This window comes from Aotus nancymaae, unplaced genomic scaffold (genome assembly GCF_030222135.1).
Source record: "Aotus nancymaae isolate 86718 unplaced genomic scaffold, 86718_ANA_hifiasm-v0.15.2.pri h1tg000002l, whole genome shotgun sequence".
NCBI classification, from domain to species: domain Eukaryota; kingdom Metazoa; phylum Chordata; class Mammalia; order Primates; family Aotidae; genus Aotus; species Aotus nancymaae.
The window spans coordinates 45,361,039-45,374,627 of NW_026988413.1; the positions used below are offsets into that span (position 1 = coordinate 45,361,039).

The following is a 13,589-nucleotide window of genomic DNA, read 5'->3' on the forward strand; positions in this document are numbered from 1 at the left end:
AGTACATCTTTGTCAATATAGTAAGAAAGTGTTTTAATAACCCATTATTTTAATATGCAATTATTTGATGACCACTGAGGCTGAGTAATGTTTTATGCTTTCCTAGTTTTTAAAATAGGAGACATGGGAGGGGCATTTTTCTAAAAGGTCTGTAAGTAACCCTGCAGAGAGCACCTTCATTTCATTAGCTTGAATGTGCCCATACCTCTCACTTCAGCTGCACATTAATGACTAAAATTATAGAAACATAATATTTACTTGATTTGAAAAGAGGGCAAGCCCAATCATAACTCTGATCAAATTTCTTTTTAAAATAAAAAAAAAAATTAAGTTAGTGCAAAACTGTGAAACTAATTGTTACAAATAGATGCAACTAGCCTACATGATTTCATTTTCTCTGCAAGATATATTGTGAAATATAAATCTTTTTGAAAGTGTGCATTTCCTTTGATGAAATGTACATTTTGAATATATTTGATCTTTTTAGTTTCTGTGCATTTACATTCCTTTTAAAAAGTACTTCAAAATGTGACTTGAATTTAAAATGTTTTTATCTATGCATGATTTTGAAATACATATTAAATGATCATTTGTGTGATGTATGAGATGTTCCTTGAAATGGGTCTGTGAAATCAAAAGACTTAAAATGTTATTGGCAGGAAATTGACCATATTAAAATAGAGTTACCATTGCTGCATGACAAATAACCCCAATGTGTAGCTTCTTAAAGCAACAAACATTTGTTATCTCACATATTTTCTGAGGGTGAGGAAACCAGAAGCGTCTTAGCTGTGTGGTTCTGACTCAGGGTCTCTCACAAATTTGCAGTCAAGCTGTTGACTGTAGTTTCTGAAGACTTGACTGAAGATCTGCTTTTAAGCTCACTAATGTGACTGTCAGCCGACTTTCCTTCTTCACCACCTGAGTCTCTCCTTAGGCTGCTCAGGACAGACATGACTTCTAGAGTGATCCATGAAAGAGACTTTGAAAAGATAGAAAGAAGAAGGAAGGAGGGGAGAGGGAGAGGGAGAGGAAGAGGGAAAGGAAGAGGGAAAGCCAAAGGTGGAAGTGTTAGTCTGTTTTATAACATAATCTCAAAAGTGATGCACCATCAGTTTTACCATAAATTATTGACCTTGCAGATGAATCCCATCACAGTGTGGAAAGGAACTGCACAGGGTATATATACTAGGAGAGGCAGAGATTTATTTAGAGTAAATAGTATTACTATAAGTTAAAATTTACCATAATCAATTAGCTTGAAATAAATGTCTGTATGAAGTATATCAAAACCTGTCACTTGAACTGTCAGTAGCCCTCTTTTAGCATTCTGAATTCTCTAATTTTTTATTTTTTTAAGAAAATGCTTCTTCAGTGGTTTTTTGGGGGACGAGAGATTTAAATAAAACTCTCTTTAAATCAAATTAAAGAAAATACTGAAAGTATATTATCATTTGAAAGAAATGTGTAAGTATTTTCTTCTGTACTAATCCTCTTTCCTATAAGTACTTGTATTAGTCAGTTCTCACACTGCTGTACAGATACTACCTGAGCCTGGATAATTTATAAAGAAAAGGTTTAATTGATGCAGTTCCACATGGCTGGGAAGGCCTCCGGAAACTTGTAATCATAGCAGAAGGATATGGGGAAGTGAGGTACATCTTCTCTAGGAGGCAAGAGAGAGAGAGCAAGCGAGTGAAGGGGAAGTGCCACACTCTTAAACCATCAAATCTCCTGTGAATAGCATGGGGGAAACGGACCCCCATAATTCAGTCACCTCCCACCAGGTTCCCTCCCTCTACACATGGGGATTACAATTCCAGGTGAGACTTGGGTGGAGATAAAAAGCCAAACCATGTCAGAACTTACCTTTAACAACAATAATTTAATAACAAACTTTATTCCTTAAGAAATATTTTTATTCCTTTGTATTTTTTATTTTTGTAAAGTTTCAACATGACTTCTTTTCCCCTAGCGTTTATTTGAAATGGGAACTACTTCAGTAGTCACTTCATATCACTTGTGGCCCAAGTGAGACTGATGTCATGTCGTGGAGTGCAAAGGAGTCTGTAAAGACTTTAATATAGCCTATTTTGTTATAGAATTTATTTTCACTTTCCTAAAACAACAGAGATTCGACTGATAGTATAATGTTATCTTCTTGTTCTAGGTCTCCTAAAAATCCAGAACAGAAGATCATTAAGAGAGTGATAGCTCTTGAAGGAGATATTGTCAGGTAAGCATTTACTATTGTTTCTGAGTTCAAGTTTTATAAAATGTCTGGATTTTTGTTACCTATATCACTTGGGAAGTACATGTCAATTCAAAGAGGGCCAAAGTTTTGGAGACATTCCAAATGAGCTGGTATATCTTTAGTGCCCATCATTAACCTTTCGTGTTGTAAGGAATACATAAACTTTCTGACTATATTGTTATTCTTTAATCCTGAAGTATAGGATAAATAAATATTAATTTAAATTAACCATCTATTCTAAAATGACCATTAAATCATTATTGATCAGATATTAAAATTCGAATGATTATTTTAAGATTGTGATGTCAAGGTTCATTAAAAATATCAAGGATATTTAATACAGAAACTAAGAGGACTGTTTTATACTTATAGAGATGTGAGAAAACTGAAAAGGATGTGAAACAGAAACTACTAAATCAGTGACAAGAATGGAAGCTTGAGATGATAAGATGATGATAAGATTGTAACGATCAGGTGTTTAAGCAAGCTTTAGTGATGTCGTATTTATTGTACTTGCTGATAAGTCAAGAACGATTGTTGACATTCAGCAAGTAAACATTGTGTGGCATGATATGTCTCGTTGTGATTGCTTTCTTTAAATATGTTGTAGCCAGGCCTAGACAAGGTGGTAACCAAAATGCTTTGAATACTACATTTCACAAGTTTTCTGACCTTGTTTTCTAAAAAAGCTTGATCCTAAAGTATTTGTATTAATGATAGTACATATTAATCAACCTCACTAAAATGAACCTCAAACAGTTTTAGAGCAGATTCTAGGTCAGCAGTTCTCACTGCATGGCCAGAGGATGCCAGGGGATTCCCAAGACCCTTTTAGGGTCTATGAGATTAAAATTATTTTCCTAATAATTCTAAGGTGTTACTTGCCTTTTTTTCACTCTCATTCTCTTGTGAGTGTACAGTGGAGTTTTCCAGATTTGTGGTATTGGAATTGATTGAATGCAGGAGCAAATATGAGAATCCAGCTGTTTTCTATTAAGCCAGACACTAAAAAGATTTGCAAAAATGTAAACAAATCAGTCTTTTTGTGATTTATATTTGCTTTTGGAAAAGAACTATATTTTTAATTTAAATCCTATTGTTTTTCTTAACCTAAGAGTTTATTCTTGGTATTTTAAATTAAATCAATAAATGAAATTTTAAAATAATTTTATATTTTAATTTCTAATATGATAATTACTGATAGATAGTAGCCACATAAATAAAAGTTTTTTGAGATTTTCAATTATTATTTAAAATGTGAAGAAGTCCTGATACCAAACAATTTGAGAACTTATTGATGTACAAATTCATGGCAACAATTTTCATGTCAGGATTGACTGCTCATACTAGGAGCCTACAGGATATCAAAAACACGGGGAGAAATGCCAGATATAGGTGACGGGGGGATAGAGGCAGCAAACCACCTTGCTATGTATGTACCTATGCAACAATCCTGCATGATCTGCACATGTACCCCAGAACCTAACGTACAATAATAATAATAAAAAAAGGCACAGAGATGCCAACAACCTGATAAAAAGTTTTGATCGAGGTATAATTTATTTACCTTGCAATTCACCCATTTAAAATATACAATTCAATGAGTTTTAGTATAAATTTATACAATTTTCCAATCCTCATAACAATCTAGTTTTTGAACACTTCTGTCACCTGTTACCTTCATAAGTTCTCTCTTGTCCATTTGTACCAAATTCCTGCTTTCACTCCCAGCCCCAGACAGCCACAGGTCTGCTTTCAGTCTCTAGAGTTTAGCCTTCTCCAGAAATTTTATTTAAATGGAATTATACAATATATAGTCTTCAGTGTCTGCATTTCTTTTGTTGTTGCTAACACAATGTTTTTTAGGTTTCTCTATATTGTCTATAGTTTATTTTTATTCCTGAGTATAATCTATTTGATAGACTTACCATATTTTGTTTATCCAGTCACAACTTGATGCATATTAGGATTGTTGCCAGTGTGGGGATACTATGTGTAATTCTGTAGATAATGGTATAAATACTATAAACATTTACCCGTTTTGATGGAAATATAGTCTCATTTCTATTGGATATACAGTTGGCTGTATCCATGGGTTCTGCATCCCTGGTTTCAACCAACTGGAGATGGAAAATATTCAGAGAAAGAGAGAAAACAAAGGATACTGTGTCTGTACTGATAAAAAAAAATTACAGACTTTTTTCTCATCATTATTCCGTAAACAATGCAGTAAGAGAAACATTTGCATAGCAGTTATATTGTATTAGAAATAATCTAGAAATAATTTAAAGGATATGGGGGGATGTGCATAGTTATATGCAAATATTACATCATTTTGTGTAAGGAACTTGAGCATCTGTGGATTTTGGTATCTGTGAGGGGATTTTGGTGTCTATATTTGTGGGAACCAATCTCCCACAAATAAAGAGGGATAACTGTATCTCTGGGATGCTGAGTGTTATGGTAGATGCATGTTTACCTTTCTAAGAAATCATCAAACTATTGTAGAAAGTGGCTGTATCATTTCATGTACCGCCAGCAATGCATTAGGAATCTAGTTTTTTTTTACATCTTTGCCAGCACTTATTGTGTATATTTTTTATTATAGCCATCCTAGTGGGTGAGTAGACTCTCATTGTGGTTTTGAATAGCATTTCTCTGAATGCTAGTAATAAAAATAAAGTAGAGTGCACACTTTCCATTCATATCTCTTTTTGGGTAAAATATCTGTTCAAATCATTTGTACATTTTATATTGGGTTGTTTATATTTTGAGTTATAAGAGGTTCTTTGATTATTTTAATGGAGTGAGCATTTGGGGGAGGATGTATAATGCTGTGATTTAGTCAGATGCAGATCTATTAGTATAAAAGAACTTAGTTATCATTTCTTATAGAATGTTTGTTCTAAACTAGAAGAACTTGGTGACTATTTTTTTCAATAGCCTCTCCAGCCTTCTGCTTTGTGGCAGAAACTGGGAAGAGCAGTACATTTAGAAAACCGTTGGATATACTTCCACAAATATCCAAAATACACTTTCAGTTTTTGGAAAACAGTGTGTAGATATGATGCAAATCCCATTCAAAGAATGTCAACAAACCATGAAAACATTACCCTAAGAGAAGGAAGCCAGCCACAGAAGACCACATAGGTATGATTCCATTTATATAAAAGGTGCAGAATAGACAAATTCATAGAAACAGAAATAGATTAGTGATTCCCAGAGGTATGGAAGAGGGGGAATGAGAGTTAGATTAGATTGCAATTAGATTGCAGTGACGGTTACACAACTCTGTGAATATACCATACTAAAAACATTGAGTTGTACATTTTAAATGGATAAATTCTATCTTATATGAATTATATCTTAATAAAGCTATTTTTAAAACCCAAAAGAATGTGACAGCAAAGTAGGCAAAAACGTCATCTGTATAAAGCAATCTACCAGGATTAGGAGTACCAAGGCATCCATTTTATATTATAATCCGAAGAAAACACAGGTTTTAACTCAGATACATCATTATTGGTCACTGGCTGAACAGCCAACAATATGAAATTGCAAAGCTTGGTCAGACATAAAAAGCTTTGTACAATCAGAAATCCTACAACAGACCTTTCTGAGGAAAAGTTCAGGTTGTTGCTTTCCTCAGTACATGTAAATATTGGGTGTACAGCGGAACCAGAGCCAGAGCAAGTGTTAATGATGCCAGGCTGGGAGCTGAGGGAAAGGGAGTTGGATGATATAAAAGGTCTACACTCTTTCTCCACCGCTGCAGCCCACACGCAGTCTGTGAATTGACACCAGGGACGTATGGCTCTATCTGTCCCCTTTGGTACACCTCTAATATGGAGCAATAGAAAACATAAATAATGGACTTTCCAACTGTGTGGCCTCTAAAACTATTTGATTTATAATTGATTCAAAAAATAATCATTTCTTAGTGTTTCATGTTTTTAAAGAAAATTGAAAACTTCTTTTCCTTTCAAACATTGGTACCTGAAGATCCTTGGCTTTCTGGATTTTATATTAACAACTGAACACATATATTCCTGTAATGATTTTCCAACAGTGTTGAAATGTTAAGAGGTGTTTAGATAATACAGTGTTATTTACTGGTAAACATACATCTTTTCTCTGTGATTCATTTTTTGAAGTGCCAGAGCATATTAAAAACTATAAAAATATGCTGTCTACTACTAGAAGCCAGTAGTCTACTGGTCCCTGACTTGGGACAGGCAAGGTGCTTTGGTCTGTGATGTGGATGCCTCAGTCCCATCTTTCCTCTGGACATTATTAGATTACCTAGTAGGCAAGCTAAATTCAAATATAGATCACCAAAAGTATTTTCTTGGAAAGAATTTGATATTTCATAAAATGATCAAGGAAAACAGTCTTATTTTTTAGGACTTACTTATACTTACTGTAGGTTTCAGTAGTATTTTTATTTTGAATTACATATAATTAGAGATTAGAGAATGAACCAAAATTTTTGGAGGTTAGATCCATTGAAGGATTAATACAATATTCCATTTAATATTCTGTTAGTTACACTCCATTAGGTGGCAAAAGCAGATATGTAGTGAAATATAGCTTAAAGAGCACTTAAGGGTATCTGGGGAAGTAAGGGCAGTAGGAGCCAGGGCTCAACCTAGCCTCACTACAGAATGGGAATGGCAGTGCTGCAGGACTTCTAGTTTTTGTCACTTGCACCCTCTGTCTACTGGCACATTGCTTTTGCCTATCTGTGTTTTGGTTGGCTTTTGCCCCACACCAACTGCTGACTTCTTGGATGTGCCTCATGTCTGAATTACCTGAGAGAAGTCTGAGCATCGCCCTTTGACATACAGATCTAGGACCTGTCCACTTGACAGATAGCTGGTCAACCGACTGCCTTTAGGGTAGGCATGCTTCCCTGTTCCTGTCAGCTGTGGCTAGGTAGACCAGTCATCTGCTGCACACCTTGTACTTAAAAGGAATCTGTTGGTAAGGGCTTGTTGGTATGACAGATAAGATGAGACATCCCAGAATGGGGCATTACAATAAACAGACACTTTGCTCAGAATTACCTTTTGAAACATTTCAATAAAACTGTAATCTCTCCTGGGAGTTGTTTTGACGTTACTCTCTGGGGAAAATCAACTGTTTTAAATTACAGAAATATGTAATTAAATTAAATTAATTAAATATGTAATTTAAATTACAGAAATATGTAACGTAGTTTTGTTTTAAATTACAGAAATAACACAGGCTTGTAAAACTCAAAAGGCTTTAATGAACATCCTTGCACACATACCTTTGAATGCTTGTGTGTTTCTTTTTGTAGAATAGAGATGAAAATGGAAATATTGGGGCAAGTTTGTTGTTGTTATTGTGGTTGTTATTTTTATTTCCAATTTATACTGCCAAATTTTCCTCTTAAGAGGTTTGTGTACATTTATACTCTTATCAACACAGCATGAAAAACCATTTTAGAGAAATTTTAGAGACAATTGATTTAAAGGTCATGTGCAATGGGGATATTTTGGACTTAAGATTTACAGGGTAAAACATTTCAACAGAAATTTTAAAATTAGTTTTGGATTATGAGGTTAAATTTTATTTAATCAGTTCACTGACTGTGTAGAACTTAGTAGAATTCATTTAATAAGCATCATGGTCTAGATACTGGAGAGACATAAGTGAACAGAAGAGACAATGTTCCTACCCTCAGGATACTTACATTCTAGTGTTTAGAAGCAGACAATAAACAAATATATAACATTTTAAAATATATATTACATATATTTTTATATACATTACATTTTATAGACATATACATTATATGTCTATAATAATACATTGTCATGAGTAAGAAGTACTATGAAGAAAAATAAAAGTAGAAAAAGGGGTAGAGAGAGATGGTGACGATATGGGGCTGTTTTTTAGGTAGGATGTTCACTGAAAACTTCTGTTAACAAAAAGATGTTTGAAGAGACTCAGAAATTAAGGAAGAGAGGGAAAGAGTCATACTAATGTCTGAGGAAAGGAGAGTTCAAACCAAAGGAATAGCAAATGCAAACCTAAGATGGATAGGTGAGTTCAAGGAAGTACAGACTTTACTGAAGAAGGGAAACTGAAATAGGATTAGATCTGACAGGTTCGCAGAGCCCTGAGGGTCCTAGAAAGGACTTTGGATTCATTTTAGAAGGATGGCGAGCCATGGAGCAATGTGATCTGATTGGCACTTTTAAAGAATCACTCTTTCTGCTGCTTGGAGAATAGACTGAAGGGGGATAATTTGACTCAAACAACTGGTCAAAGTGTTTTACTATTGAGAAAATAGTATCTAGTGTCTTGTAAAAATAGTTGTATCCTTGTTCATGACATGCGTGATACTTTTGCTATTTTAAATGACTCAGATAGAAGTAATTACATTATTTATAGTCACAGTCATTATGATTATATTGACAAGGCAAAAAGTAGCCTGGAAGTACTTTTTCAGAGAATTTAGCTGAATTTACAAATGAGTGTTGTAAAAGATGAGACTTTGGGTGGCCTGCACTTCCCACCTTGATGTCAGCATTGATTAAAATCACAAGGCAATGGCTTGATTCTCTGGATCTCATAGCTAGGGATGCAGTCATTTTCATAGTGTTGACCCAAATGGGTATCCTTATCTATAACACTAAACAGTAAAAAGAAGCTGATTCAACTGATACTTAGACCCATTAATTCCACCGAAATATTATTTTTAGTTAGTTGCTTTTTCTTATTAATTTGCTATGACTCAAATAGAAGTACTGTTTTAGAAAAGCATAAAATGAATGCAAAGCATTAAATTCCAGCAAGTCAATGTGAGGCAACCACAATTGCAAATTTTAAGGCATCAACATTTTTTATTGGAACACTTGTATTTCTGTTTCGTAGCTCTTCTCTGCCCAGTCAGAAATGAAGTCCAGCATCATTTTTCCTCTTTCTTGGTGAAATACCACTTTATAGAATTTTGGAATCTGGGTCTCCGTGTGGTTAGCAACCTCAATGAAGTAAAGGAATGGGCTCTTTTTAGTCCCTAGTAAAGAAGGTGCCCGTGTAACTTACCATCTACACTAGGACACTTTGAGAGTGAGAAAAGATGAATTCATTATTACATGAGGGAGTTAATGTAAACTGGGACTGCCAAAACAAACTGAAACAAACGGTTGCCCTACTAAAGAAATGTAATCTGCTTTATAAATCACTTCACATAATTTGATTTTGTTCAATTCGTGGGCCTGCCTGTTCAGGGGAATTCCAAGAAGTGTTCATAGAAAACAGAATCGCTTCTTGACTCCAGGGAGGAATCAGGCAAGGGAGGATCGGTGCTGTTGTCAAGCAGTGTTTGCTGCTCATGACGCAGTCATTTTGTGCTGGTGAGTACAGCACAAGGCTTTCTTTAACTAGTATTGATATTGCAGAGTACTCCCAAATAGAGAATCATGAGTCTTCTCTCACTGCAAAATATTTAAATGAAAATTTGTCTTTGAGTCTAAAGACTATATTGTAAAATGTCAGAACACTCTAATTTATTAAAAACAACTTTCTGGTATTAGCAAAAGAAAAATCCATTTTGTCACTAGAAATTAAACATTTCAAAGCCTGTTTATTTTAAATGTACTATTGAAGATGTAGAAATCAATATTAGCCTATCATAGCTGGTTGAATCATATTAGGTTGCCGCAAACGATGAATCTTTATAGGAAGAAAAACAGAACTAAATTGAGTTTTCCCTAGTATAACTACAAATGATGCTTGTTTAATAACTTCTTTTTTTTTTTTTCAATGATTGGTGCAGTAGCTCTGAATAATAGAAACCAATGTATCCATATGGCTGTTGCTGAAGATCATGCATTTATTTATGTCATCTTTGGTAGATTAGGAATTAGAGATGATTTCTGTCCTGAAAGTAGGGAGATATGAACAGAAACTTGTGTCCTGGACCCTGTTAAAGATTTGGTGAGTAAAATGTTTTAGAGCATGGAAGCTAATAGTTTCATTTTATAGTTCTCAATCGGAGCCGGGTAGGTGATTCTTCTGAGGACAGAGGATATTTGTACACTGGTTCTTAGTTGTTGGTAGCTTGAGCAGAAGGTGTTCAGAAATCTTGTAAGCCCTTTAGCCTGGTTTAATTCGAACCCTGAATTTTCTAAAATCAAAATAGCATTGCACATTCATCTTTAATGCTTAGGGTCTGACCAACTCTGCTGTTTAATAGACAAGAGATTGAGCAGTACAATCAAATGTCTTAGGGTCTGTCCAACCCTGCTGTTTAATAGACAAGAGATTGAGCAGTACAGTAAATGTCTTAGGGTCTGTCCAAGGGTTTGGTCTGTCCAAGGGTCTCACCAAGTAAGAGGCATTTGTGAAAAATCATCAGTATCCCTCCGATGTTACCCCTAGAAATTATTAGTATATTGTAGATATTCTTACCTTCTTGTTACAGAATTATAATTTTTCCTTACTGAAGAATCATAGATTGGTAGACAGCCTATACCTTTATGGAAATAGTTTTTTCTTTTCTAAAGTAGATTGATGATGTTTTATACTATTGCTGTATTAGTGAATAAAAATGGAATTGGTAATAAAAACTGTATATCTTTGCAATAGGTATTTGTTCCTGACCACCAGAGAGATAGTCACCTTAGGTTTATATATAGACTTTTTTTTTTTTTTTTTTTTTTTTGAGACCGAGTTTCGCTCCTGTTACCCAGGCTGGAGTGCAATGGCGCGATCTTGGCTCACCACAACCTCCGCCTCCTGGGTTCAGGCAATTCTCCTGCCTCAGCCTCCTGAGTAGCTGGGATTACAGGCATGCACCACCATGCCCAGCTAATTTTTTGTATTAGTAGAGACGGGGTTTCACCGTGTTGACCAGGATGGTCTCGATCTCTTGACCTCGTGATCCACCCACCTCGACCTCCCAGAGTGCTGGGATTACAGGCGTGAGCCACTGCGCCCGGCCTATATAGACTCTTTACATATATTTAAGTTTATACCTAGAATCTTGATTTTATATCAATATTAATAAATGTGAAAAATGTTGGGTTTTTAAAAATATATATATTATTTGTGTAATCAGTTTAGCAGTATAGGGAGATTTCTGGGGGCACTACATCAAACATAGGGCATATACTTTCATGTATGACAGTTGCAGAAAGTCATTAGGCCATTTAGATTGAATTGCTTTATCCAATAACGGTGACACCCATTATATGTGATACTTTCCCCACCCCTGTCAGTGGTTTCCTTGAATGGTTTCATTTTCTACCTTAGTCCACCTGTCACTTGTGAATAGAGTTCATCTTTAGATATGAAAGTCTTGCATATTTATTCATTCATGCATAGTTATTCATTAGGTATGATGTAGGAGCCATGAGCACAAACAATGAACTCAAACTGCCTTAGTTCAGATCCCAGCTTTGCCACTTTGCCAAATTACTTAATCCACTAAACCAAATTTTCCTCAACTATTAAATGGAAATTGTAATAGTGTATACTCCAACGTGCTTTCTGGAGAATTATGTGAAATAATGATATAGTTTGGTTAGCACAGTGCCTGGCTCTTGAGTGTGTTCAGTAAATATCAGGTAGTAGTAGTAGGCGTTATGATTTAATAATGGTTTATTGAGTGCCTTGAGTATTTACTGTGCGTTAAACACTGTTCCTCTGTCTGGGATTATAAATATTAAAAACCAAAGATTAATTCTTGTCCCTTTGAAGTTCATAGTCTGGTGGAAAGGCAAGAAAGACAACAAAGGAAATGCAGTGTAACAAGAGAATTGCCACCATGCAGATGCACTGAAACCCCTGGAGCTTAGCAGGAACATCTGGTGGGCCTGAGTGGCATGGCTGTGTTGGGGACAACTCTTGGGTTGGAGTTTGAGATGAGAAGGAGATCTGTAGCCTCTGTCTCAATTGCAAAAATAATGTGTGCTTCGTATGGAAAATTCAAACAATAATGGAGCATATAACATAAAAAGAAAAGGTTCTCATTTCTCTCCCTCTAATCACAGCCCTAGACGTATATCTGGTGTGTATTCTTCTAATCTATGTCACATTGAAAAGACTAGAAAAATATTTATTTTATATCAGATTTTATTGTGAATATTCCAAAATAAAAATATGCACTTGAGATATATTTCTAAGGATTAAGACATATATCTGTGGGGAGTTCACTATACATGTTACACTAGGATACCTATGCTAGGTAGCTATTGGAAAATATGACAATTCCAGAATTGCCTATTTAGTAAGTCTCGGAATCATCCTAGCAGTAGCATACACAAAGATATCATGGATATATTATTGGGTAGCAATGATATGTGCTCTAGATAAATGTATAGAAATGTAAGGGAAAGAGAAGGAATGTTGAATAATTTCGTCATTACTTAATATTTTTTATATTAAGCTCATTAAATCTAAAATGAAATATTAGAACCATTATGTCTTCTCTAGGTAGTCCATGGGCTAAAATAACTTAGGTACTTAAGGTAGAAAAAATATTGGCTTAGCTTAATTAGGATAAATCTCTTCAACACAGAGCCTAGCAGGATGATCTAATCTGGCTGTATCCTCATCCACATCTCCGTGACTCTATCTGAAGATAGTAAACCGTATCTAACTTTTGATACTTTTCACAAAACTTCTTTCCCACTTCTTGTACTGGCATTGGAACATTACTCCTTAGTTCTACCTTGTGCCTCAGGTTTTCCCCCAATACAGATGGACAATATGTGGTTCTCCTTTGGAGTCCGTTGATTCCTAGCAGGAAGCACACCACATTTGGAGCTGGTTAGTGCATTCCTGTATTAACCCACTTATGCCCAGTGTTCCATTTGAACGCTAAGCATGTGGGAGTTATTTATATCCTACTGCTCAAGGTCATCACCAAGGTCTGATTTTTTACTCATGCAAAAACTCAAAAAAATTAGCCTTCTTTACTGCTGGCTTAATTATATTTCTGAGTAGTATAACCTTTTAAAGATATGAACTCCAAGTAAAGATGTAGAGAAATAACAACTTTTGTACCTTCCTTTGAACTAAGTATTGATTTATGTTTTTTTCTCTGCCCATGGTAATGTAAGTCTGTCAAATATTTGGAAAGGACTTATAATTATCTCAGTAGGAAGCTTAAAATTTGTCTTTTAAAATACCCCCCTTTTTTTAGCTGAGCTTTAAAAGCATGTCAGAAAGATTCTAGAATATTTCAGCCTGAATAATTACTTAATGTGCAGAAACAGATAGCACTTCTATTTTTGTGCAGTTTCGGTTCACCTTGTTTAACTTAACATTGACCATGGTTTCTCTTTTAAGATGTTGG

The 13,589-nt window shown here is 35.0% G+C and overlaps 1 protein-coding gene across 4 annotated transcripts in view; it reads left to right on the forward strand.

The window, feature by feature from the left end:
• IMMP2L (inner mitochondrial membrane peptidase subunit 2) overlaps positions 1 to 13,589 on the forward strand; it is an 895,580-nt gene that overhangs the window by 603,064 nt on the left and 278,927 nt on the right. For 3 of the 4 annotated variants that reach the window (XM_021673286.2, XM_064374423.1, XM_021673289.2), the window contains exon 5: positions 2,171 to 2,236. In XM_021673286.2, the coding sequence (XP_021528961.2) occupies positions 2,171 to 2,236 (66 nt within the window). Of the gene's footprint in view, positions 1 to 2,170; positions 2,237 to 2,626; positions 3,421 to 13,589 lie in introns of those variants that run through there. The other variant, XM_012457018.2, reaches the window with a different exon arrangement.